This window comes from Peromyscus leucopus, chromosome 19 (assembly GCF_004664715.2).
Source record: "Peromyscus leucopus breed LL Stock chromosome 19, UCI_PerLeu_2.1, whole genome shotgun sequence".
NCBI classification, from domain to species: Eukaryota; Metazoa; Chordata; class Mammalia; order Rodentia; family Cricetidae; genus Peromyscus; species Peromyscus leucopus.
The window spans coordinates 21,279,122-21,302,248 of record NC_051079.1 but is presented as its reverse complement, the minus strand read 5'-3'; the positions used below and the strand labels follow the sequence as shown (position 1 = coordinate 21,302,248).

General features: G+C 45.9%; 1 protein-coding gene across 6 annotated transcripts in view; it reads right to left on the bottom strand.

The window, feature by feature from the left end:
- Positions 1-14,154, bottom strand: part of Ammecr1l (AMMECR1 like) — a 28,391-nt gene extending 14,237 nt beyond the window's left edge. For 3 of the 6 annotated variants that reach the window (XR_005089485.1, XM_037197027.1, XM_037197028.1), the window contains exons 1-2: positions 12,777-13,069; positions 12,051-12,161 (exon numbers count right to left, since the gene is read on the bottom strand). Coding sequence is in view for 3 of the 6 variants with exons in the window: in XM_037197027.1 (XP_037052922.1) it covers positions 12,051-12,161; positions 12,777-12,849 (184 nt within the window). In the remaining 3 variants the exon portion in view is untranslated. Of the gene's footprint in view, positions 1-12,050; positions 12,162-12,776; positions 13,330-13,777 lie in introns of those variants that run through there. The other 3 variants (XM_028867082.2, XM_028867084.2, XM_028867083.2) reach the window with 3 other exon arrangements.
- Positions 14,155-23,127: the final 8,973 nt, after the last annotated feature.

The window sequence follows — 23,127 nt, the reverse complement described above, 5'->3', positions numbered from 1 at the left end:
CTACCAAAACCTCCAGGTGACACGGTCAAGAAGAAAAAAGTCAGAAACCCCAAGTTCTAGACCAGAAAGCGCTAATCTTTTCCTAATAGGTTTCTATAAAGTCTATAGCCACCATGGAGAGAGGCAAGCAATAAGAAAATCTTCTATCCCAAGACACCATCAAGGCCAAAGGGGACAGGATGCAACTAGTTAGACATTTCAGTACCCTCTTTACAAGTTAGGCATGGTGGTGTATGCCTTTAATTCCAGTACCTGGGAGGCAGAGGCAGGCGGATCTCTGACTTTGAGACCAGCCTGGTCTACATAATGAGTTATAGGACAGCCAGAGCTACATAGTGAGACCCTTGTCTCAATAACCAAAATAAATGAGCCTTTATTGTAAAGAATTTGCAAATAAAAAACATTACTCAGCAAGATTAGCCAGGCCCGTAGTATATACATTTCAACAGACCTCTATATGCTCAGAATAGCCATCCCAAACTGTGGAGCTTCACATTGATTTTTTCACTTTTTTGTTTGCTTGTTTTTTGAGATAGGGTCTCTATATAATCCTGGCTGTCCCGGAACTTTTTACGCAGATTTGATGGCCTCTGTCTCCAGAGTGCTGCGAGTTAGAGACGTGTGAAATCCACACTTGGCTCATCATTGAGTCATGGTTTCTCTATGTAGCCCTGGCTGTCCTGAAACTCATTCTGTAGACCAGGCTGGCTTCAAACTCAGTTGTCTGCCTCTCCCTCCCAAGTGCTGCAATAAAAGGTGTGTGTCACCACCACCTGGCTTCATTAATTTAATTTTTTTTTTTGTTGTTGTTGTTGTTTTGTTTTTTCAAGACAGGGTTTCTCTGTGTAGCTTTGGAGCCTGTCCTGGATCTCGCTCTGTAGACCAGGCTGGCCTCGAACTCACAGAGATCAGCCTGCCTCTGCCTCCGGAGTGCTGGGATTAAAGGGGTGTGCCGCCACCACCCAGTTCATAAATATTTTTAAGAACTTACCTACCACAAAAGGGGGGGGGGCGTGTGGAGGGGGGTAAGGGGGGAATCCATGACAGAATCAAAACTAGAAAAACAATTAGCTTTACATCCTTTTTTCCTAACTCAGGTGTCAACCACCTTCCATTCCATCCTTCATCATTACCTAATATTTACCCTTTGTCTGTCTCCTTTCTACAAGTTATACTAGACTCACATAAACATTTGTCTACATACACACAAAGTAAGTCTGCAGCTATTCTTTCTGAACTGTGTAACCTTGCTTAATTAATATTAACTAATTCTACATTCATCCATTTTTCTGAAATTTTGTGATTTTATTTTTTCTTTAGAGCTAAATATCCTATTTTATAATATGCACTGGATACCCATTATCCATTCATTTGCTGATGGACAACTAAGTTGGTCCCATTTCCTTGCTAGAGTGAATAAAGCAGTAGTAAACACAAAAGTGCAAATATCTCTATGAAAAGGTATGAGAGTTCTCTAGGTAAAAGCCCAGGAGTTATATTTTTAATTTTTTGAGGAATCTCCAAACTGACTTCTATAATGGTTATATTAAACTACACCCGAGCAACAGTAAATTTAAATGTGTACGCACGTGTATGCACACATGAGGAGAACAGAGGACAACCTCTGGTGTCATTCTCAGTCTTCCACTGGCCTAGAGCTCACAAGTTAGGCTAGACTGCTGGCCAGTCTGCCCCAGGAATCCCTGTTTCTGCCTCCCTAATGCTCAGATTATAACTGTATGACCATGCCTGTTTCACTTAGGGACTGAATTTAGACCTTTGTTTGCAAGGCACACGTTACCAATAGAAACTATCCTTTTTGTTTTTATTTTGTTTTTTCCAGACAGGGTTTCTCTGTAATAACAGCCCTGGCTGTCCTACAACTTGCTCTGTAGACCAGGCTGGTGCTCACAGATATCCAGATATCCTCACAGATATCCAGATATCCTCACAGATATGCAGATATCCTCACAGATATCCAGATATCCGCCTGCCTCTGCTTCTCCAGTGCTGAGATTAAAGGCGTACGCCACCACACCCGGTGAGACCATCCTATTTTTAAGGTGCTCCAGGGGAGCTTTCAGACTTCTCCATTAACCACACCCTTCCAGCACTCCCCTCAGCACCAAGGTAAGTCTCCCTGTGTAACTTTGGCTGTTTCAGGAGAGAAGCAGTCTAAAGATGGGTGTATCCTCTAACATGAGGCTCCTGCCTGTCTTCTCTAACCCTTTCCTCCTTTTCTCTGGTTTTCCTCTGAACTCCATTAAAGCCCAAGATACAGGACTGGAGTGACAGCTTCGTGGTTAAGAGCACTGAAGCTCACAACTGTCTGTAATTCTAGTTCCAGGAGATCTAATACCCTCTTTTGGCTTCCATGGCACCAGGAATGTATGTGATACACACACAAAAATCACCCATATGCATTAAATTAAAATTAACATACACAGCAAGTTCCAAGCCAGCCAGGGCTATATAGTGAGACCTTGCCTCAAAACCAGGGCTGGGATGTGATTCCATCAGCAGAATGCTTGCCTTGCACATGGTTTTGGGTTTCATTTCCAGCACTGCATAAACTAGCACCCCCAGCACTCTGGAAGCAGAGGCAGGAGGACCATGAGTTCAAAGTCACCCCTGGTGATATATAAAGCAAGTTCCAGGCCAAGCTGAGCTATGTCAGTCAGACTCTGTCAGACACATAAAAACTACCTAAAAGTGGTAGCTCATTCCTGTGATCACAGCATTCATGAGGCAGAGGCAGGTAGATCTATCTGAGTTTGATACCCGCCTGTTCTACACAGGGAGTTGGCCAATTTAGCTACCAAGCAAGATCCTATCTCAAACCAAACCAAACCAAGAGGACTACTGAGTTCAAATTCTGGTTTGTCCAAGACCAATCTCTGTTCGATTGAGTTTCCTCCAAACTAGAGCAACAACAGTAGTTGCTCTCTGGAGTTACTGGGAGAGTTAAATGAATCCAATAGTCACAAGGGCCTTAAATAAAACACTACATTTAGCTGCTCTTCCTCCCATTTGGGCTCTTAATCCACTGCTTCCTTCTAGAGGGCAACCTAAGGATGGCCTAGACATGTTCTCTGAATTCAGGATGCTTCACATTCAGGACTTTACTCAATTCACCACCCTTTGGCAAGGCAGACAGTCAGCAGCATTTCAAAGAGAATGGACCTCAGAATTAATTAGCATGGGAATCCTCCAAAGCCACACTTAAGCTGCAGAGCCAGGACCTGGACCATAATCTCCCTGTCAGGCTCCAAGAGCTGGACCTTCTCACCAAGCCACGTGGCAGAGCAAAATCTGCCAATAATACCCACTGGATTTAGTTCCTTCTCTAAGAACATAAGAAAACACATTGCAACCTAGGACACAATAAAAACAGTTTAAATAAGTTTGTCAACAAAAGGGGAATAGAAAATTAAGACCTCAGGCTCAAAGCCAACACACCTGAACCATAACCCAGGCAATTTTAGGCTCTCTCTTCTCACCACCATGCTTGTCCTAATCCACAATGGATGCTGCTATGCCGAGTTCTCCCTGTATTCTACTTAGCAAAAGATATGTGGCAGATGAAACATTATCTCTAGATAATCATAACCATCCAAAATCCCATTTCAGAGAAGTCAATGCCATCTTCTGGCCTTCATGGGCACTGCATGCATGTGGTACACATATATGCAGGCAAAACACCCATACATGTAAAATAAAAACAGATAAATAAAAATTTCCAAGCAGAGTGACTGAGCCAGGCATGAGCTTCTAAAACCTCAAAGTCCATCTCCAACAAGGCCAGACCTCCCCGTCCTTCTAATTCTTTCCAACAGCTCTACTCCCTAGTGAATAAACAATCAAAATGAGTCTATGGGGCCATTCTTACCAGCGCTTGGGAATCAGTTAAGGGTTCTGATAAATAAATAGAAAGACCAGTATACTGAAACCAATTCCTAACTTTAACAGTTTTATATTGTTTTGGTTCTGTTGTTCTTTCCCCCCAAAGATTTATTTTATTTTTAACTGTGTTATTAGGGGAAAGCAGTACAGCTGAGTTCAGGTGTTTAGAGGTCAGAAGAGGGCATCAGATGCCCTATGTGGTAATTTGAGTGAAAATGGCCCCATAGGCTCTTAGGGTCTGGCACTATTGGAGGTGTGGCCTTGTTGAAGTAGGTGTGGCTTAGTTGTAGTAGGTGTGTCACTAGGGTGCAGGCTTTGAGGTCTCAGATGCTCAAACAAGGCACAGTGTGGCATTCTCTTTCTGCTGCCTGCCCATCCTGATGTAGAGCTCTCAGCTCCTTCTCCAGCACCATGTCTACCTACATGCCACCATGCTTCCTGCCATGATACGGACTAAACCTCTGAAACTGTAAGCCAGCCCCAATTAAATGTTTTCCTTTATAAGAGTTGCCATGGAAGTGCACCATGACCACCCAGCTTGTTCTGTCTTGTTTAATACAAGGTTTTAGTTTGCCCAATCTGGCCTTGAACTCCTGGTCCTCTTGCCTCAAACTCCCATGCTGGAATTATAGACATGTACCCCCATAAAATCAGTTTGTTTCACTTAAGCTTAAAATGTATTGCTTACTCCTCTCTTACTGAACAATTCTGAAGGAGTCTAATACTTATCTCCCAAAATAAAAAAAAAACCATTAAACTAAAAGTTAAAAATGTAAAATGAACCATGGTATACTGATAGAAAATGTCAGCCATCAACTGTTATCAACATCAATACAAACAACATTAATAATTACCCTGCCAATTGTATCAAAACTTTCTGTTTAGGGACTGTAGGGATAGCTCAGTAGCTAATAGAACTAGTTGGTCTTTCATAGAACTCAAGTTTGAGTTCTAGCACTCACACCAGGTGGCTTAAATTCAACTCCAGTAGATCTAACTCCTCTTCTGCTTTTGAAGGTGCCGCGCACACATAGAGCACACAACACACTGTGATGGTTTAAATGAGAGCCCATAGGCTCGTATTTGAATGCTTGGTCCACAGTTAGTGGAACTGTTTGGGAGGGATTAGGATTAGAAGGTGTGGCCTTGTTGGAGGAGGTATGTCACTGCAGGGGTGTGTGTGGGAAGGGTGGGCTTTGAGGTTTCAAAAGCCCTTGCTGGGCTCAGTGTCCTTCTCTTTCTGCCTCCTGTCTATGGATCAGGATGTAAAACTCTCAGCTACTATTATTCCTGTGCCATGCCTGTCTTCCTGCACTGCGATCATCATGGATTAACCCTCTAAAACTGTAAGCAAGCCCCCAATCAAATAACTTTCTTTTAGAAGAGTTGTCTTTGGCCAGGCATGATGGTTCATACCTTTCATCCCAGCACTCGGAAGGCACAGAGGCAGGTGGATCTCTGAATTTAAGGCCAGCCTGGTCTCTACAAAGAGAGTTCCAGGGCAGCCAGTGCTGTTACACAAAGAAACTCTGCCTCGAGATCCTCCTTCCCCACAAAAAAAAAAAGCTTCCTTGGTCATGATGTCTCCACACAATAATAGAACAGCAACTAAGACACACACCTTCAAAAGCAATAAATAGCAACCCCCTCCCCTTCTGTTTAGAATGTAATTCTAAGCATACTCTACACCAAAGCAGGCACCTCAGAGTCCACAATGATCAAGAGACATCAGTACTCTTGAAGCTTAGTTAGGGATCCTAAGTACAGCTTAAGACCCTTCAGAGTACTAGAGGGACCCGGGAGGGGACCTAAGTCCACTGCAGTGTGCCTGCCTGTCATGTCCAAGACTCTGGAGTTCACAGAACCACAAAAACAAGAGAACCCCCCAAACAAATCCTTTATTAAATGACATGTTCTGCTACCTCTTCTAAAACTGTGAATCTGTTCTTCCCAAACCTCAGAACTATCAATGTTGTGCCCTCGGTATGTGGTCTTGGGCACAGAAACGTTCCTTTGACCAAAGCATGTAACCCTGACCCAGAGACCTTGGCTGGTGCCTTGCAAAAGTTCCTGGGCAAAGTTCTAGAGTCAGCAGCAGTAATCATACACACCCTTCACGATCAACATGAACACAGTAGTTAACACTGAAATCCACTAGATGGAGACACTGCCCACGCTTCAACATGAAGCTAAGGGAAGCAGTAGTAGTAGGCAATTTATGATTTCAGGAATTAATATAAATTTCTCATAGATCTCATCTCAAGATCACTTAGCCTTGCAAATGTCAAATAGTTAGGCCTGCTCTCAGTGTTCAATGACCAAGCCCCTTCCCCCGCGGGCCGCTGAGGCCTCAGTTCCCTGTCTAATGGGCACACTCTCCTCTTTACCAGATGTGTGACAAATGTGCACATATATAAATAAACAAGTTTAAAAACACTAATTTACACTCAACTAGAGAACTGAGTCAACTAGAGTCCTCAGGAATATACACGCTTACAGCTTGAGTTTCTCCCCAGACCCTAAACAGTTTTCTAAAGCAAAAAACAAAACAAACAAACAATAAGTAACACACACACACACTCACATGCACGCACACGTTTAAGGCAGAGTCAGGGAGATCCCTGCAAGTTCCGTCCAGTGTGGGGTGGGGCCATGTCTGGAAACACCCCAGGACTGGATAGACGATGTTTCGGTAGGCTGGCTGCTGCACAAGTACAGCAGACCTAGCAGCACAATCTTGAGTGCTCATGTCAGAACACGAACGAACGAACACGAACGAACACACACACACACACACACACACACACACACACAAAGTGGTGGGGTGCCTGTAACCCCAGTATGGGTGGGCAGGTGGAGACTCCCAGAACTTGCTAGCCTGCCAGCATAGCTTCAAGGTGAATGAGTGATCTTGTTTAAAAAAGATCGAGTCTCCTGACACTGCACATGCTCAAACCTGCAATGCTTACACAGACAAAACAAGAGTGAAAACAAAAAAGAGCACCATTTGGACACTTTAACAATTAGGTTAATTATCATGGAAATTCTCATCTGGACCCAATTTATCCTGGAAACTCACTATATAGTAGTGACCACTCAACTCAGTCCTGGACTTGGCCACAGGTACCATTTAACATGAGATGACGCAAAGGCTTACTCTGTGTAGAAGAAACAACTTGACTTTAAAAAAGAAAAAGCCGGCTGGGCAGTGGTGGTGCACGCCTTTAATCCCAGCACTTGGGAGGCAGAGCCAGGCGGATCTCTGTGAGTTCAAGGCCAGCCTGGTCTACAGAGACCCAGGACAGGTACCAAAACTACACAGAGAAACTCGGTCTCAAAACAAACAAACAAACAAACAAAGCTTTAGCTTTCTCTTTTAGCCTTTACTCCAGTGGTCTTGACTCAAAAACCCCCTAAACAGCCTGGAGAAATGGCCCAACAATTAAGAACACAGGTCCAGACTGGTGGTGATGATGCACGCCTTTAGTCCAGCACTCATCCCAGTTATCTGAAGATGTTTTCAGTGGTAAGGTCCCTTGGCGCTTGTTTATCTTACGTTAAAATAAACCTGATGTAAAGCCGGGTGTGGTAGTGCACACCTTTAATCCCTGCACTCTAAGAAGCAAAGGCAGGTGGCTTTACAAAGGCCAGCCGGGTTTACAGATGAGTTCCAGGATAGCCAGAGCAACATAGAGAAATCTGCCTCAAATACAAACACAACAACAGAAAGAAAAACAAAAAAGAAATACAATGTTTTAAATGATGGTGGGACTTTTAGTGATCCATTACAGTGTTTACTTGCCTGGGTGGCAATTTATCATTCCAGGAATTAATATAATTTCTCATAGATTGCTAACATTCATTATTTAGTGTCTAGGCCAGTATTAGCACAAGAACATAAAAGGCTGCCCTAACTGACACAGCTGAGAAGCAAAACAGCTTCCCTTCTCCCTGTGTGTCTCTCTGAAAAGTCCATCTCACAACAGCCAGAGAAGCCCCCACTTTCTGACAACAGAACTTTGGCTTTGAGGTAACAATCTAGCTGCCAACTCTGGCTCAGATCCCAACCATGAGGTCCAAAGTCTGACTGCAAACTCAATAGCACAAGCTATAACATCTTCGTGAACCTGCCATCACACAGGGCTATTTGTTTATTTTTTTGTGTTTGTTTTGACAGGGTCTCTCTACATAGCCCTAACTGTCCTGGAACTCAGTATGTAGAGTATTCTCAATGGCTGGCATGGTGGCACACACTTTTAATCCCAGCACCCAGGATGAAGAGACAGGCGGATCTGAGTTTGAGGCCAGCCATACATACATATAATTCATTAGAGTAGCTTATAGGCTTTAGTCTGGGTAGTCAACAATGGCTTGACAGAAAGACCAAGAATCTGGTCATCATTCAATCTATGAGACTGCATGCCTCAGCAGTCTCAATCTGCTATAGGGTACTGGGAATTCCTAGAGAGCTGCTGGTGTTCAGTCTACAGTCGAGTACAGTACAGTATTGCCAGGAAGGAATGCCTCAGCAACGGGACGGGAAACTAGCTGGTGAGAATGAGGGCAAGCAGACAAAAGGCAAAAAGCTTCCTTCTTCCATGTCCTTTTATGTAGGATGCCATCAAAAGATTTGGCCTTGAACTCAAGAGATCTTCCTTCCTCTGCCTCCCAAGTGCTGGGATTAAAGGTATGTATCACCACAGCAGCCACATAGGACTATCTGATAGAAAGACACGAAAGGAACCTGGCAGTCCTCAGGCACATAACTACTATTAATATGATTCTATATCAGCTACCTTGTAGTCTAAAAGACCTTGATACTTTTCTTCTTTTGAAAGTAATGGCCTCTAATAAATCATTCATGTTTTCTTTTCATTCTGTGATGGCAGAAACCATAAAGAACACTGGAGGCCTCCCAGCACCGAGGAGGAAGAGGCAGAAGGACCTTGAAGTCAGTTACAAAGGGAGACCCTGTCTTAAGAAACAACGAAGCCAGGTGTGAGTGAATATTGCACACCTTTACTCCTAGCACTCAGGAGGCAGAGGCAGGAAGAGCTGAGTCCAGGGCTGGCCTGGTCTCCACAAAGAGCTACACAGCAGCCAGGGCTCCATAGATCCCCTGCTCCCTCCCCCCAAAAAAGAAAGAATGGAGATTATTCTACTCATGTAACTTTGTAGAAATACACCAAAAAAGCACCCAGAACGTTTAAAAAAAATTTACTTGTTAAATATGCTATTATCAGAAACATCCTGATACAAGAGAGTCTGTCAAAGGGTTCCATTTCAAATGGTAATCACAGTGAAATGTCTACAAGTATAAAAAAGTTCTATTTATTTCTGAAGACAAACCTTACAATAACTTCTCAGAGGACATGACCTTATAAAGATTTGGGAGGTGGGGGAAAGCTGATGCTATTTAGTGTCCATATGTGTCCTCAAATGAAGCCTTCCTCAGATGGGCAGGCTAGGGTTTCTCTTGTGACACTGAAGAGGTGAAGTGAAATTCAATGTAATAATTATATCATGAGTACTGGTGTGGTGCCCGAGCTGTAACCCTGGCCCATTTATGGATTGTTCCAGGAAAGAGTCAGATGAGAGATGCTACATTCTGGTAACCATTCCAATTATTTCTGTTTTTAAAACGATCAAGTTTGAAAGTGGTGGTACATGCCTATTATCCCAAAACTCAGGAGACAGGATCAGGAGCTCATGGACACTCTCAACTAGGCCAGTATGGGCTCCATGAGACTGTCTCAGCTCCCCTGCCAAAAGAAGGCAGCTGCCATATACATACAGAGAGCACTTGATACATATACAATTTCCTCACAAAATACAAAACAACAAATAAGTAACAAAATGCTCAGAGTCCCAGGTAGGCATGTGGCTCACTGTAATCTCAGCACCAGAGGGGATGGGGTATGGTATATAAAGTAGGATTGCTATGAGCTGGCCAGCCTGGGCTATACAGAGAGACCTTGTCTCAAAAACAAGAAAACAAAACCCACAGGGCTTGATGGCACACACCTTTACCCTCAGCATTCTCCTGGAAGAGGCAGGTGATTTCTGAATTCCAGACCAGCCTGGTTTACATGGCAAGTTCTAGGGCAGCCAGGGCTACATAGTGAAACCCTGTCTTAATAAAAGCCAAACAACAATAAAAAAACAAACAAAACCAAAAGTCTACATTCTTGTATCAGTTTAAAGAAAATAATGAGTTTTGAGACTGGGTTTCTATGTAACAGCAGTCAGATCTGTCTCATTCTCCTGAGTGCTGGGATTAAAGGTGTGTGCCAACACTCCCAGATGATATTTTTGGGTTTTGCTCCTGACCACCCCACCCCAACTTCCCTTTCTATGTGACCTATAGCATGAGGTTGTATCTTTCTGGGCCTCAGTTTTGTTTTGTCTTCCTTTTCTTTTTTTCTTTTTGTTGTTTAACAAGGTTTCTCTGTGTAGCCCTGACTGCCCTGGAACTCTATAGACCAGGCTGGCCTCAAACTCAGAGATGCACCCACCTCTGCCTCCCCAGTGCTGGGATTAAAAGTGTGAGCCACCACCTCCCAGCTAGTTTTTGCATTTATGAAATGAAGACATTTCCTCTCCCGTCTCCCTCACAAAAGGATGGGCGGCTCGAACAAGCTCACAGCGAAGTAGGACGGTTTTGGTGTTGTGCAATGGAGATCCAGCACAAGTCCCTGAGCAGCCGACACTTGGCTATAGCTTTAACCCAAGCACGCTACCCCTAATAAACTCAAAGAAGCACTAACTTTTACCCAAGAACTATATTCAAGGCTTACATACAGAATTATAATTATTTTTAAATCTGTGATACGATTTAATAAAATATCACCACAATAGATTTAGGTCAAAATGATCCAAAAGTAGCTGAAGATCAAAACCATATGAATTAGAACTGTTCAGGAAAGATATTAACTTCTGAATTAGTTAATTTTTCTGCTCAGGCTCATTATGTAGCCCAAGATGACCTTAAATTTCCTATCTTCCAGATTCTGTTTCCCAAGTGATGAGATTACACTCATGTACTACCTCAGGTTTTAGGTGGAGCTGGGGATAGAACCCAGGTCCTCACACATGCATACAAGGCTGAACACTCTACCAACTGAGCTACATTCCTAACTCCATTTATCAATTAACCTAAGACCAAGGGGGTGGAGGGGTTATTGCACGAATCCTAATTGGTCTTGTAATAAAAACCCAGAGCCAGATACTGGGGTAAATGCTGAAAGATCAGAGAAAACAAGCCACAGCCACTTCTCACCTTGCCAAATCCTCTGCAGAAAAAGGAAGATCCTGTCTCCACGAATCATCAGACTGAATGCTCTGGAGTCCTCAGTCGAAGAGGCTGACTGAGTTCCTGTCTCCTCCTGCCTTATATTCCTTCTCTGCCTAGCCACATCACTTCCTGCCTCAACCTTCCTAGTTCAGAGATTAAAGGCGTGTGACTCCCAGGTACTGGGATTAAAGGTGTGTGCCACCACTGCCTTGCCTCTATGTTTAATCTAGTGGCTGGCTTTGTTCTCTGATCTTCAGGCAAATTTTATTTGTTGGGTACAAACAAAATATCACCACAGGGGGACTTATTTGGTTGTCTTTAAATAGTGAATAATTGCAGGCTGGGAGCAGTGGCGCATGCCTTTAATCCTGGCACTTTGAGAGGCAGACGCAGGTGGATCTCTAGTTCCAGGCCAGCCTGGTTTACTGAATGAGTTCCAAGACAGCCAGGGCTACACAGAGAAATCCCTTGGAAAATAATAATAAATAAATAAAACACACATACACAGTAAGAAGACGCACAGGGCCAGCAGGATGGCTCAGTAGATAAAGGCACTTGCCACCAAGCCTGAAGACCTGAGTTTGCTCGCCACCCAGGACCCACATGGAGAGAACTGACTCTCTCTGACTTCAGCACACACATGGTGGTGGTATCCACATACATGTGCACATACACACTACGTCGTAAAAGTAATTTTAAAACATATAAAAGCTTCAACAACATTCGGACCGCCCCACTGAATCTGAGAGAAACATGAATGAGGTACACTTACAAACCTTAAATCCAGACACAAGCCAAAAACCAAAAAATGCAACAAAAATCCCACTTCAAGTATGCCCAAGGCAATACTCACTGAAAGCAGAAAGTTTATACTCCCAGAGGAAACAACTACAACAGGAAGGGGAAGCTATTCTGTCTCTGGAGTGAATCTTCTTTCTTCCAATTCCATTCCTTCTTCCAGTACCTAAGACAGAAATGCAAGTGCAGTGAACAGAGTCTGGGGAGTGGACAGGTTTTTGGAGAACTTACAAAATTTGTGTTTGGTTTTTTTCAGACAGGGTTTCTCTGTGTAGCCCTGTCTGTCTTGGAACTCACTCTGTAGACCAGGCTGGCCTCAAACTCTGAAATCCTCTTGCCTCTGCCTCTTGAGTGCTGGGATTAAAGGTATGCACCACCACACCCGGCTTTACATCAGGTCTAACTTAAGACAAACAAGCACCAAGAGACCTTACCACTGAAAACATCTTCAAATCTCTGGGATGAGTGCCGAGATTAAAGGCGTGCACCACCACTGCCAAGCTCAAAAGTTACAATTTAACAGCAATTTCTGACACAAACAAAACCAGCTGGAGAATAAGCTCTCCTTACTTCAAAACATGTCTAATGCTAAAATGAGACAAGGAACGGAAGTCCCATGGAGGATCAAAGGCTATATTCTACTTGAATGAGAACATGCACTGTTAACCCCCAACCCCCCCCCCCCCATTGAGGTGAAAACTTGCTCTCCAACCAGGACCTATCACTTTGAGCTCTCCACAGGTTACAGTATACAAACACACTCCCGAGTCTTGAAAATTACCTGCCAACATGCTAGGCCCCTGAGAACAAGGCATCGTGTGCCAGGAAGAGGTGGTAAGTGTTGGTGGAGCCATTCATCTTTACTCAGTCTTGCATAAATCTCTTCACAATTTCTTCCACCTTCCCCACTTCCCCAGTACTAGAGAATTTATGCAAAGCAGACTCCAGGCCCCACCCACTCAATCCAAAGAGAGGGCCAAGAAAGCAGATAGGCCCAGAGGAATAAGTGAGCAAAGAGGAGTCAGATCAGGGCAAGGAACGAAGGACAAAACACACAGCTCCGAGAGGAAGGGCATAAACCCCCTAAAGATGGAGGGATGGTAGTAGGCAAGGGAGTCTACAAGTAGATGTGGAAGATGGAGCGGGAGGAAAAAAGAAGAGGAGAAAGTGGGAGAGTGAAGAGTTAAGCAAGAAAAGGATGAGACAAGAGGGAAAGAAGAGGCCGGAGCCGGGAGGGGTAGAACAGGCAGACGGAAAAGGTGAAAGGGAGGATGTGGGACAGGAGAGTACAGGGCGCTGGGGGAGTTGGGGAAACGACAGGGCGACGGGTAGAGCAACTGGGTCCGGGCCGCGGGGGTGGAATCCAGACGCCGAGCGGGGGAGGGGACGCCGGGTGGGGGGCCACCAGGCGGCGCAGGAGACCACCAAACTTTCCACCGACTGTTTTCCTGGAGGGAGTTCAGGCACCGGGGCTACAGCTGCCGCCTCGCCTCCTTGGCCGGGGGACGACCGCGGCCACCCAGACCCCGGGCACACGGCCTCCCGGTCCCGTGGGTCCTCGGCGGGGACGCGCAGCCCGAGGAGGCCTGGCCCACCCGCGGTGGCCGCCTCGGCGAGCCCCTCCCCCATGGCGCCCCGGGACCCCCTCGCCTTTGCACCTCGGGACCCCCAATCTCCAGGATACTGTCCGCTCGGAGCTCGAGCAGGGCCTCGAGCAGGCCCGGCAGGAGAAAGCACGGCAGAGCCTCCGGCTCCCCCCCCCCTCCCCCTAGAATTTCCCACCTTTTCTCCTGACCCAGACGCGGCCGGGGCGGACGGGACCTCTCGCGCTCTACCTTCTTCTCTTCCTCCTGCTTCATGGAGCCATGCGCCTGGGTGGTGGCTCCCGAGAAAAAGCAGAGTCCCGAGGCGGGTGAGGACGCCCGAAGGAGGCCGGCGGGAGGGCAGAGGAGGAAGCGGCGGGGCGGCGGCGGCGGCGGCCGGGGAGAACTAGAGGTATTCCCGGGGCGGGTGGAGGACTGAGTCGAGTCGGGACCCGAGTCCGCCTCTATCCCAGCAGCCACCGGAGGCAGTGAGGTAATGGAGGAAGAATGTAGGGAGTCCTCCAGTGGACCAAACGTCCTCTAGCGAGTCGGTGAGAACCATAGAGATCCCGAAGCTCTGGGAGTACCGCCCCGCTAGTCACGTGGCCTTAGTCCGCACATTTTTGTGATTGGCGCTGCTTAGCGTATGGGCAGCCGCCTTTCGTTTGCGGGGGCCGAGTCTCAGGCAGGTGGCAGTGAGAGAGAGAGACTCTTCGGGAAGACCTGGAACCTACTTGGTTCCCCTCATGGGCGTCGAGCCCACCCAGTGCGGCTCACCGATGTCAGGCCAGCCGGCGCAGTGTTTGCCAGGCCATCCCGGCCAGGCCGCGGCGCAGGGCACGCCGGGAGTTGTAGTTCTGGTCGCGCGACAGCATTGTCCGGGAGGCTGCAGGTGGCACTTCGACCTGCAGGCAGCCTAGGGAGCTCCGGGCCTTACCCGAGCAGTCGCCCACGTTAGCGACGCAATTCAGAGCTGTCAACGGCTTTTCTCCCCCCCCCCCATGCGCCCACGCCTGGAAGTGGGCAGCTTAGATCAAGCCAAAGATTGCCAGAACCAGGCCCACCGGGAGTGTGTGCCAGGCTGAATGTCAGACTTGGCACCTGGCCTCCTTAGCTTCCAGTTGCGTTGGAGAAGGGTACACTGACTCAGCTTTAGGGGCGGCCCAGGCAGCATCTACTCACGTCTGCAGTTCATCATCACCAGAAGCCCCAGATGACATCAGCAAAATATCCATGTACAGGATTAGGCTAGGACGACTGAGCAACTCCAGAGGCTGAAGAGGCTGAGCAGGATGGGTTCCCAGCACCCACAGGACAGCTTACAACTGCCTGTACCTCCAGTTCCAAGAGATCACACACTCTCTTCTGCCCTCCCAGGCATTGCACACATGGGTTGCACATAAACACAAGCAGACACATGCATACACATAAATGTCTGTTTTCAAAAAGAAGTGGCCCAGGCACGTTTTGCTTTTCTGTTCATGTATGAAGGCATGCTTAATATGTTTGTCTTCAAAGGACCAAAGAAAAGTTTTTTAAAAAAGTAAATCTTATCTAATAGTGCAGCTTTCCAGCAAAACCCTTCTGCTCTAGAATGCATGGTATATGAAAGCATACAGTGCCTACTAATACATAATTACATGTAGGAAACAAAACCTAAGGAAACTGAACGTTCAATGCTTTTTGGACCGAAGCTTTTTAGGGAAAATCCAGCAAAAGATGTCAGGAAAGAAGAAAGACACCCCTATGCTTTATGGAAAGGGAGGTAACTGTTTTTTAAAAATGTGGTCTCTACAGCAGTCTATAATTCCTGTCACAGACTTGAAGTGCTTATTGCTGTTGAGGCCAAGTTTGGCTGTATCTGACTTTCCCTGTCTGCCTGAAAAACTGAAAACTGTGATCATGTGACTTAGATCCAGAAATTCAGGAAGCAGGAAACCAGAGGGTTTTTGTTGTTGTTGTTTGTTTTTGAGACAGGGTTTCTCTGTGTAGCCCTGGCTGTCCTAGAACTCACTCTGTAGACCAGGCTGGCCTCGAACTCACAGAGATTCACCTGCATCTGCCTCCCGAGTGCTGGGATCAAAGGCATGCACCAGTGTGCCACCACTGCTCAGCCCCAGAGATCAGTTTTTTGTGCTTTTCTTTTTTTCCCCTTCTTAATAAGAAGGCAAAGTCCAACTGTAATCAAAATAAATTTCACACAGTGAAGGTCTTTTCTAGCTGACTGTTTTAAAACATGACATCTGGGAAAAGGCCTCCGTCTATTGCTCCCAGGGTGGTACTCTACAGTCATTAAACAGCCCAGAGCTAGGGGACATATTGCTCCCTGGTTATCAAGCTGCCAGGAGGTAAATATTAGAACTAAGCTGGACTTGAAATGCTCTCAAATTAAAACACAGACCGTTGTCGCTTTGAGCTGGTCAAAGGCATTTCATTGAGAAGTAGGGCCCAGATGCTGCCTCTGTCTTTAACTGGTGCTGAAAGGCAGAGGAACAGAATTTAGAAAAAAAAAAAAAATCAATGTCATGTCATCTGCAAGCAAGGGTCAGAACTGAGGAAAACAGAAACAAAACGGGGTGGGGCTGTGCTCTGTAGCTCTGTGCAGTTCAGCACTTGCCTGGCATGCGTGTGGTACAAAGTTCAGACTCCACTGGTGCCATGGGAAAAAGAAAAACAGGATGGAACTATGACCAGGGGGAAGAAACTGGAGACAATGGATGTCTTCAGCGTGGCAAGGGTTATGGCGTTTCTTGTTTTCTGTGTGTAATACAGAAACCCCACCTCCCCCACACAGGGTTTCTCCTGCAACTCTGTAGACCAGGCTGGCCTTCCACTCCGATCTGCCTGCCTCTTCTTCCCAAGTGCTGGCATTAAAGGTGTATACCAACACTTCCGGTAATGTCATACAGAAATCCAATCTAATCTAAATCCAATCTAATGGACAAGGGGAAGTGCCCAAAAGCTAAGCCATACCAATGTTCTGCCTGATCCTGACATGGTGCCCTCATCTGCTGTGACATGGCTGTACTACTTACCAGAAAAACCATCCCCTGTGGTACATACCACACAGATGTCTGGCTTTCCATCATTTCGTACCTTGAATGTTAAGACAGTGCTGTCATGGTTAAGCGAGTTCACTCTGGAATCAGACGTCATGAACTGAACTTCCAGCCCTGACTCTGAATTGTCTGTGAACATGCTCTTAGGTTATTGAGTCAGGCTTACATTTGTAAAACAGACCGTAGCAGTACCTACCTCAAGGGATTATTATGAGATGCCCGTTTGGTTTTTCTTGTGGTTTTACAACCTGTCATAGAGCCCAGGTTGGCCTCACACTACATACGTAGTCAAGAATGACTTTGAACTCCTGATTGCCTGGCCTCCACCTCTTCCGTGCGGGGGTTACAGCTGTGCAACACATGTGCAGTCTTTCATGGGGTGCTGAGGACTGTCCCCAGGGCTCTGAGCGTGCTCAGCTAGCACTCCGACAGCTGAGCTACATCCCCATCCCTCGTGTTTTCTTATTGGTTTACTTTAGTTTTTATTACTTATTTGGCTTTTAAAAACATTTTTACAGTTTTGTTTTTTTTTCAGAGCTGAGGACCGAACCCAGCCAGGGCCTTGCGCTTGCTAGGCAAGCGCTCTACCACTGAGCTAAATCCCCAACCCCTTACATTATTTTCATTTCGTGTGTATGAGTGTTTTATCTGCATGTGTATCTATGCACCATGTGCATGCGGTGCCCACAGCGGCCAGAAGAGAACATCAGATCCCCTTAGAACTGGAGCTAGAGACAGCAATTAGCTGCCGTGTGGGTTCTGGGAATCAAACCTGGCTCCTCTGGAAGGGCAGTCATTGCTCTTAACTGCTAAGCTATCTCTCCAGCCACTCGTATTTGTTTTTTATTTTATTTTTTGCAATAAGGTCTTACTTTGTATTCTTAGCTGGCTTGGAACTTACCGTGTATATTAGGCTAGCCTGAAACTCATAGAGGTCTTCTTGCCTCTTTCTACAGAATACTGGGGTTAAAGACAAACACCACCAGGCCTAGGTTGTTTGTTTCTTGAGACAGGGCTACAGTGTCTCAAACTAAAGCTCAGGCTGACCTGCAATTTACTGTTCCAAACTGAAGGAGGCAGACCTCCTACCTCAGCTTTCTGAGTGCTGGGATTATATAAATTAGTACCTTAGGCCCACTTGTTATGAAAACTTAAAACCTCTATATAAAGATATTATGGAGGATTAGTATGTGTGGTGGTTTGAATGAAAATGGCCCTGATAGGCTTACATATTTGGATATTTGGTCCCTAGTTCATGGAACTGTTTGGGAAGGATTAGGAGGTGTGACCTTGTCAGAGCAGGTGTCACTGGAGGCAGGCTTTGAGATTTCAAAAGCCCCCATCATTCCCAGTTAGATCTCTCTCTTTCTCTGCCTCCTACTTGCAGATCAGTATGTAAGCTCTCAGCTACTGCTCCAGCACCATGCCTACCTGATGCCATGCACCCGGCCATGATGGTCAGGTACCGATCCTCTAAAACTGTAAGCCTGCCATAAACTTTCTCCTGTGAGTTGTCTTTGTTGTGGTGTTTTGTCATGGCAGTAGAATAGAGTGATAGAGAAAGACATCAGAAGTTGACCTCTGGTCTCCACACAAATGTACACATACATGTACACCTTTCCACAGGTGAACACACACACACCACATATGTGTACCTGCACACACACCCAGAAAAAAAGTTTGAGGCCAGTCAGAGCTGCCTACAAATACCCTGCCTCAACCTCTACCCCATTCCTAAGTAAATAAATAAAACAAAAGCAACAGATAAATAAATGAAAATCAAGAAAGCAATGAACAACCATTGAATCTCTAGATTTGGAAAAGGGAATAAGGCTGCTATAAAGGAATGCTGGATAGCCAAATGCAATGGCAGAGGCCAGTGACTAGCTATTTGGAAGGTTGAGGTAGGAGGATGGAACTTGAGGTAAGCCTAGGCAACATAGTGAGGCCCTATTTATGAAAGGGGGACAGATTAGAGGTGGGGGGAGTGAGGGAATTTGAGCCCACACAAGTTAGCAAAGCAAGGCTGAATAAACATTTTGCCATGTTCATTTCATATGTATAAAATAATAATCAGTTAATTGTATGCTGATTGGTATAGTACCCTATGTAGCAAACACAAAGGATAACCTATACCTTCAGACAACCAAATGGGTGAGTCATTTATTTTTATTATGATTATGATTATTATTGTTGTTGTTGTGTTTTTCTTTGAGACAGGTTGGCCTCAAGTTTGAGATCCTTTTGTCTCCAGCTCCTAAGTGTTAGCATTATAAGCACACAACACCATGCCCAGCCAAAGGAATGAGTTTATTAGACACTGTTGAACAGTAACAACCACGCCAGGAGGTGGTGGCACACGCCTTTAATCCCAGCAGATTAAAGGCAGAGGCAGGAGAATCTCTGTGAGTTCGAAGCCAGCCTGGTCTACAGAGCGAGATCCAGGAAAAGCGCAAAGCTACACAGAGAAACCCTGTCTCAAAAAAACAAAAAAAAAGAAAGAAAGAAAAAGAAAATCAGATGTAGCTTGCCTTGGGTGGGGGTGGGGTGGGCTGAGACTGGCAGATTGGGAGTTCAAGGTCAGCCTGTGCAACAAAATAAACTAGAGAGGCTGAGAGTGAGCTCAGTGCTAGAGGGTCTCTTTAGTGTGGAGGCCCTGGGTTTGATCACTAGCACTCCAAAACAAAGCATAAGGAAACCAAAACACCAAATGCCAAAATGTGTTCTGGGTGTGTGTGTGTAGGGAGGGGGGTGTCTCAGTATTGGAGCTCCTACTTAACAAGTATGAGACCTTTTGTTTAATTCCCAGGATAGGATATGGGTTGGTGGTGATCGGATAGGTTTTAAAAGATGGAATGAACCCTAATTCTGGTATCAACTTAGGGTATCTTAGAAAAGAACATTCTTGGTGTTGCACAAAGAAACACTTGAACAAACCTCATGAGACTTTAAAAAAAAAAAAAAAAGCACTACGGCCGGGCGGCGGCGGCGGCGGCGGCGGCGGCGGCGGCGGCGGCGGCAGCAGCAGCAGCAGCAGCAGCAGCAGCAGCAGCAGCAGCAGCGGCGCACGCCTTTAATCCCAGCACTCGGGAGGCAGAGGCAGGTGGATCTTTGTGAGTTCAAGGCCAGCCTGGGCTACAGAGCAAGATCCAGGAAAGGCGCAAAGCTACACAGAGAAACCCTGTCTCGAAAAACAAAAAAGAAAAAAAAAAAAAAGAAAGAAAAAAAGCACTACAGGTACCAAGCTGGCTAGTACAAATACATGACCAAAATAACCTCTGTCTTCTATCCCTAACGCAGCGGGTAGCTAGGCTGCCCCTAATTGGCTCAAGTTAAACCTCACGGTGTCCTTTTTATGGGCTAATTCAGAAAGGGGCACTAAGGAAGTGAAGGGGAAGGGAAAGAGGTCAGCTACTCTGCAACGGGGCCTTTTCTTAAACAGAAGTTTTGGTGGTTGGGAGAGTTTAAAATGTTTTTAAGGCTCGGTGGTGGTGGTCCATGCCTATAGTCCCAACACTTGAGAGGCAGATACAAGCAGGTCTCTGTGAGTTCGAGACTAGCCTGGTCCATACAGCAAGTTCTAGAACAGCCAGGGGTGTTACACGGAGAGACCCTGTCTCAAAAAACAAACAACCAAATGTTTGCATAAAAGTTTTTCAAGATGGGGGAGTCCTAGGGGCTAGACACCATGACAGGAAAAGTTCCCCACAAAGTAATGGCAAAATAAACTACTTTCGAGTAAAAAGGAATTTTAGTTCCAGGAATTGGTCACAGAGATGCGAAGAATCTGAAAGAGTTGACTGGAAAGATGGTTCGGTAATTAAGAACCTTGTTGCTCTTGCAGAGGATCCAGGATCAGTTTCTAGCACCCGCATGGTGGCTCCAGGGGACCTGAGGTCTGATTGCCTCTGGCACCAGGCACACAGGTGATATACATATATACGTGCATATATATGTATGTGCACATACACATGCAGGCAAACTCCTGTGCACATAAAATAATCTTTTGAAAAAAGTATTTAAGGGGCTGGAGAGATGGCTCAGTGGGTAAGAACACTGAGTGCTCTTCCAGAGGACCCAGGTTCAATTCCCAGCACCCACATGGCAACTAACTGTCTCTAACTCCAAGATCTGACACCCTCACACAGACATACATGCAGTAAAATACTAATGCAAATTAAAAAAAAAAGTATTCGAAAGAACAAAGTCGGGGAAGTGACGATGTAGCCCAGCTGGTGGAGTGCTTGTCTACTATAGATGAGGCCCCAGGTTCTAACCCCAGGACTGAATAAACCAGAAGTGGTGATACACTCCTTTAACCTGAGCAATCAGGAGCTGAAAGGAGGAAGATCAGAAGTTCAAGGTCATTCTTGGCCACATATTGAGTTTGAGACTGTCCTGGAACGCATGAGACCCTGTCTCAAAAATCCTATCAGGCCAGCTGTGGTGGCACATGCCTTTAATTCCAGCACTTGGGAGGCAGAGGCAGGCAGATCTCTGTGAGTTCGAGGCCAGCCTAGTCTACAGAGCGAGTTTCAGGATAGGCTCCAAAAGCTGCACAGAGAAACCCTGTCTCAGAAAACAAACAAACAAACAAACAAACAAACAAAAAACAACCAAACCAAACAAAACAAAAACCATCAGATGGGCTGGAGAGATGGCTCAGCCGTTAAGAGTACTTGCTGCTCTTGCAGAGGACCTGGGTTCGGTTCCTAGCACCTACATGGCAGCTCTCAACTGTCTGTAACTCCAGTTCTAGCGAATCCAACACCCTTATACAGACATACATACAGGGAAAACACAAATGCACATAAAAAATTAAAATAAAATTTAAAAAAACCATCAGGGGAATGTAAAAGCATAAAGTAGATGTGGAGGTAACTTGTGGGGTATCCACCAGCAAAGTCTGCTCTGACAGGGGTTTAAGCCATTAAGAAGTCTTGCCGGGCGGTGGTGGCTCACGCCTTTAATCCCAGCTCTCAGGAGGCAGAGGCAGGCGGATCTCTGTGAGTTCGAGGCCAGCCTGGTCTACCAAGTGAGTTCCAGGAAAGGAACAAAGCTACACAAACAAACCCTGTCTTGAAAAAACAAACAAACAAACAAACAAACAAACAAAAACAAAAAAAAGAAGAAGAAGTCTTTATTAGCTGGCCAGCAAGTATACTGGGTGTTCAGGACCTCAGAGCAGCCCCAAGCCTTCCTCAGGGTGAGCTTTTAAGCCTAAAAACCATATCCTGGGGTGACACACTTAGATTAACAAGAAAAGTTAGCCAAAAGTATAATTATAGAAGCCAAAAAAGCCAAGTTAGAATATTTAGAGACTTTCCCAGAACTCTGGACTTTGATGGAAGAGGTCTTTGTTTTCATTTTTGGCAAGTGGTGCTGTCTAAATGCTGAGTTTTATGGCCTGAATGGTACTTCCGTCATGGAGTCAGTTGTGCTAAGGTCTGGGGGCCTATTACAGTAACCTTTTCAAATGAGCAACTGGAGTAAACAACCATGGGTCAGGTGCCGAGACCCCTTGGGGAGTGCCTGGTCCTCATGATGTGTGTGTGTGTGTGTGTGTGTGTGTGTGTGTGTGTGTGTGTGTGTTCCAGAAGAGAGGCTGTCCCTGCTGGTTGTCACGGCACCATCACCACAGAAAACAGGAAGAGATGCCCTGTTTCTCTCTTCCCACCCTCTACTCTTTCCTTAGCATTAGCAGACCCCGAAAGGCAATGGGATGATGGGAGGGACATCTTGGGATGTGCAGCTGTGGGTTCTTTCCCAGTCATCCAGTGCCAAGTGGAGAAAGCTGGACTTGGCCTGCGTGGACAGGTAAATAAGGGCATAGCCATAACTGAATGGTCTAAGGTGAGCTTGCCTCTGCTCTGCTGGAGCAGGCTAGGCACAGTTCCTTCTGGACCTGGGAGAAACCTTAGAAGTTCTGGGCTTTCTCCCAAGAATACTGAAAGCTGTCGTCATTCCTGAACTGCCTGGCAGCTTGGTGCTTACCGAGCTTCTGGCTTTCTGGTTCCTAGTGCTGTAGCCATCCAGTCATGCCAGGGGAAGAAAAGATCTGGGGTCAGCTAATTTTTTCCTTGGCCTCTCTGAGATTGGCGGGCTACAGGCCAAGAGTTAATGCTTCACAGCTGTTGCAAGGACACTCAGGACAGCGAGGTTACATTTCTCAGAGAGGACAGCCCAAGGGAACAAACTAGTAGTGTGTGTGTCCCCCCTCCAATCCCCCCGCCACTGTTCTTCTAGATGTTGGCTGGCAAAGAAGATGGATCAGCTGTGAAGCTAAGCGAACAACTGACCTCTACCCACATGCCGTCTCCACAAGTGGCGTGTTTCCCTACACCTAGCAACAACCTAGTTTTGCCTAATTCCATTCAAGGCAAACTCTTTCCTTCAAGTGAATTTTTAGGGAGAATTCCCTATTTAGCATCTTATGTCTACATATTTGGGTATGCGTATGATTTAAATCAGATGCATTTTTGAGAAGGGA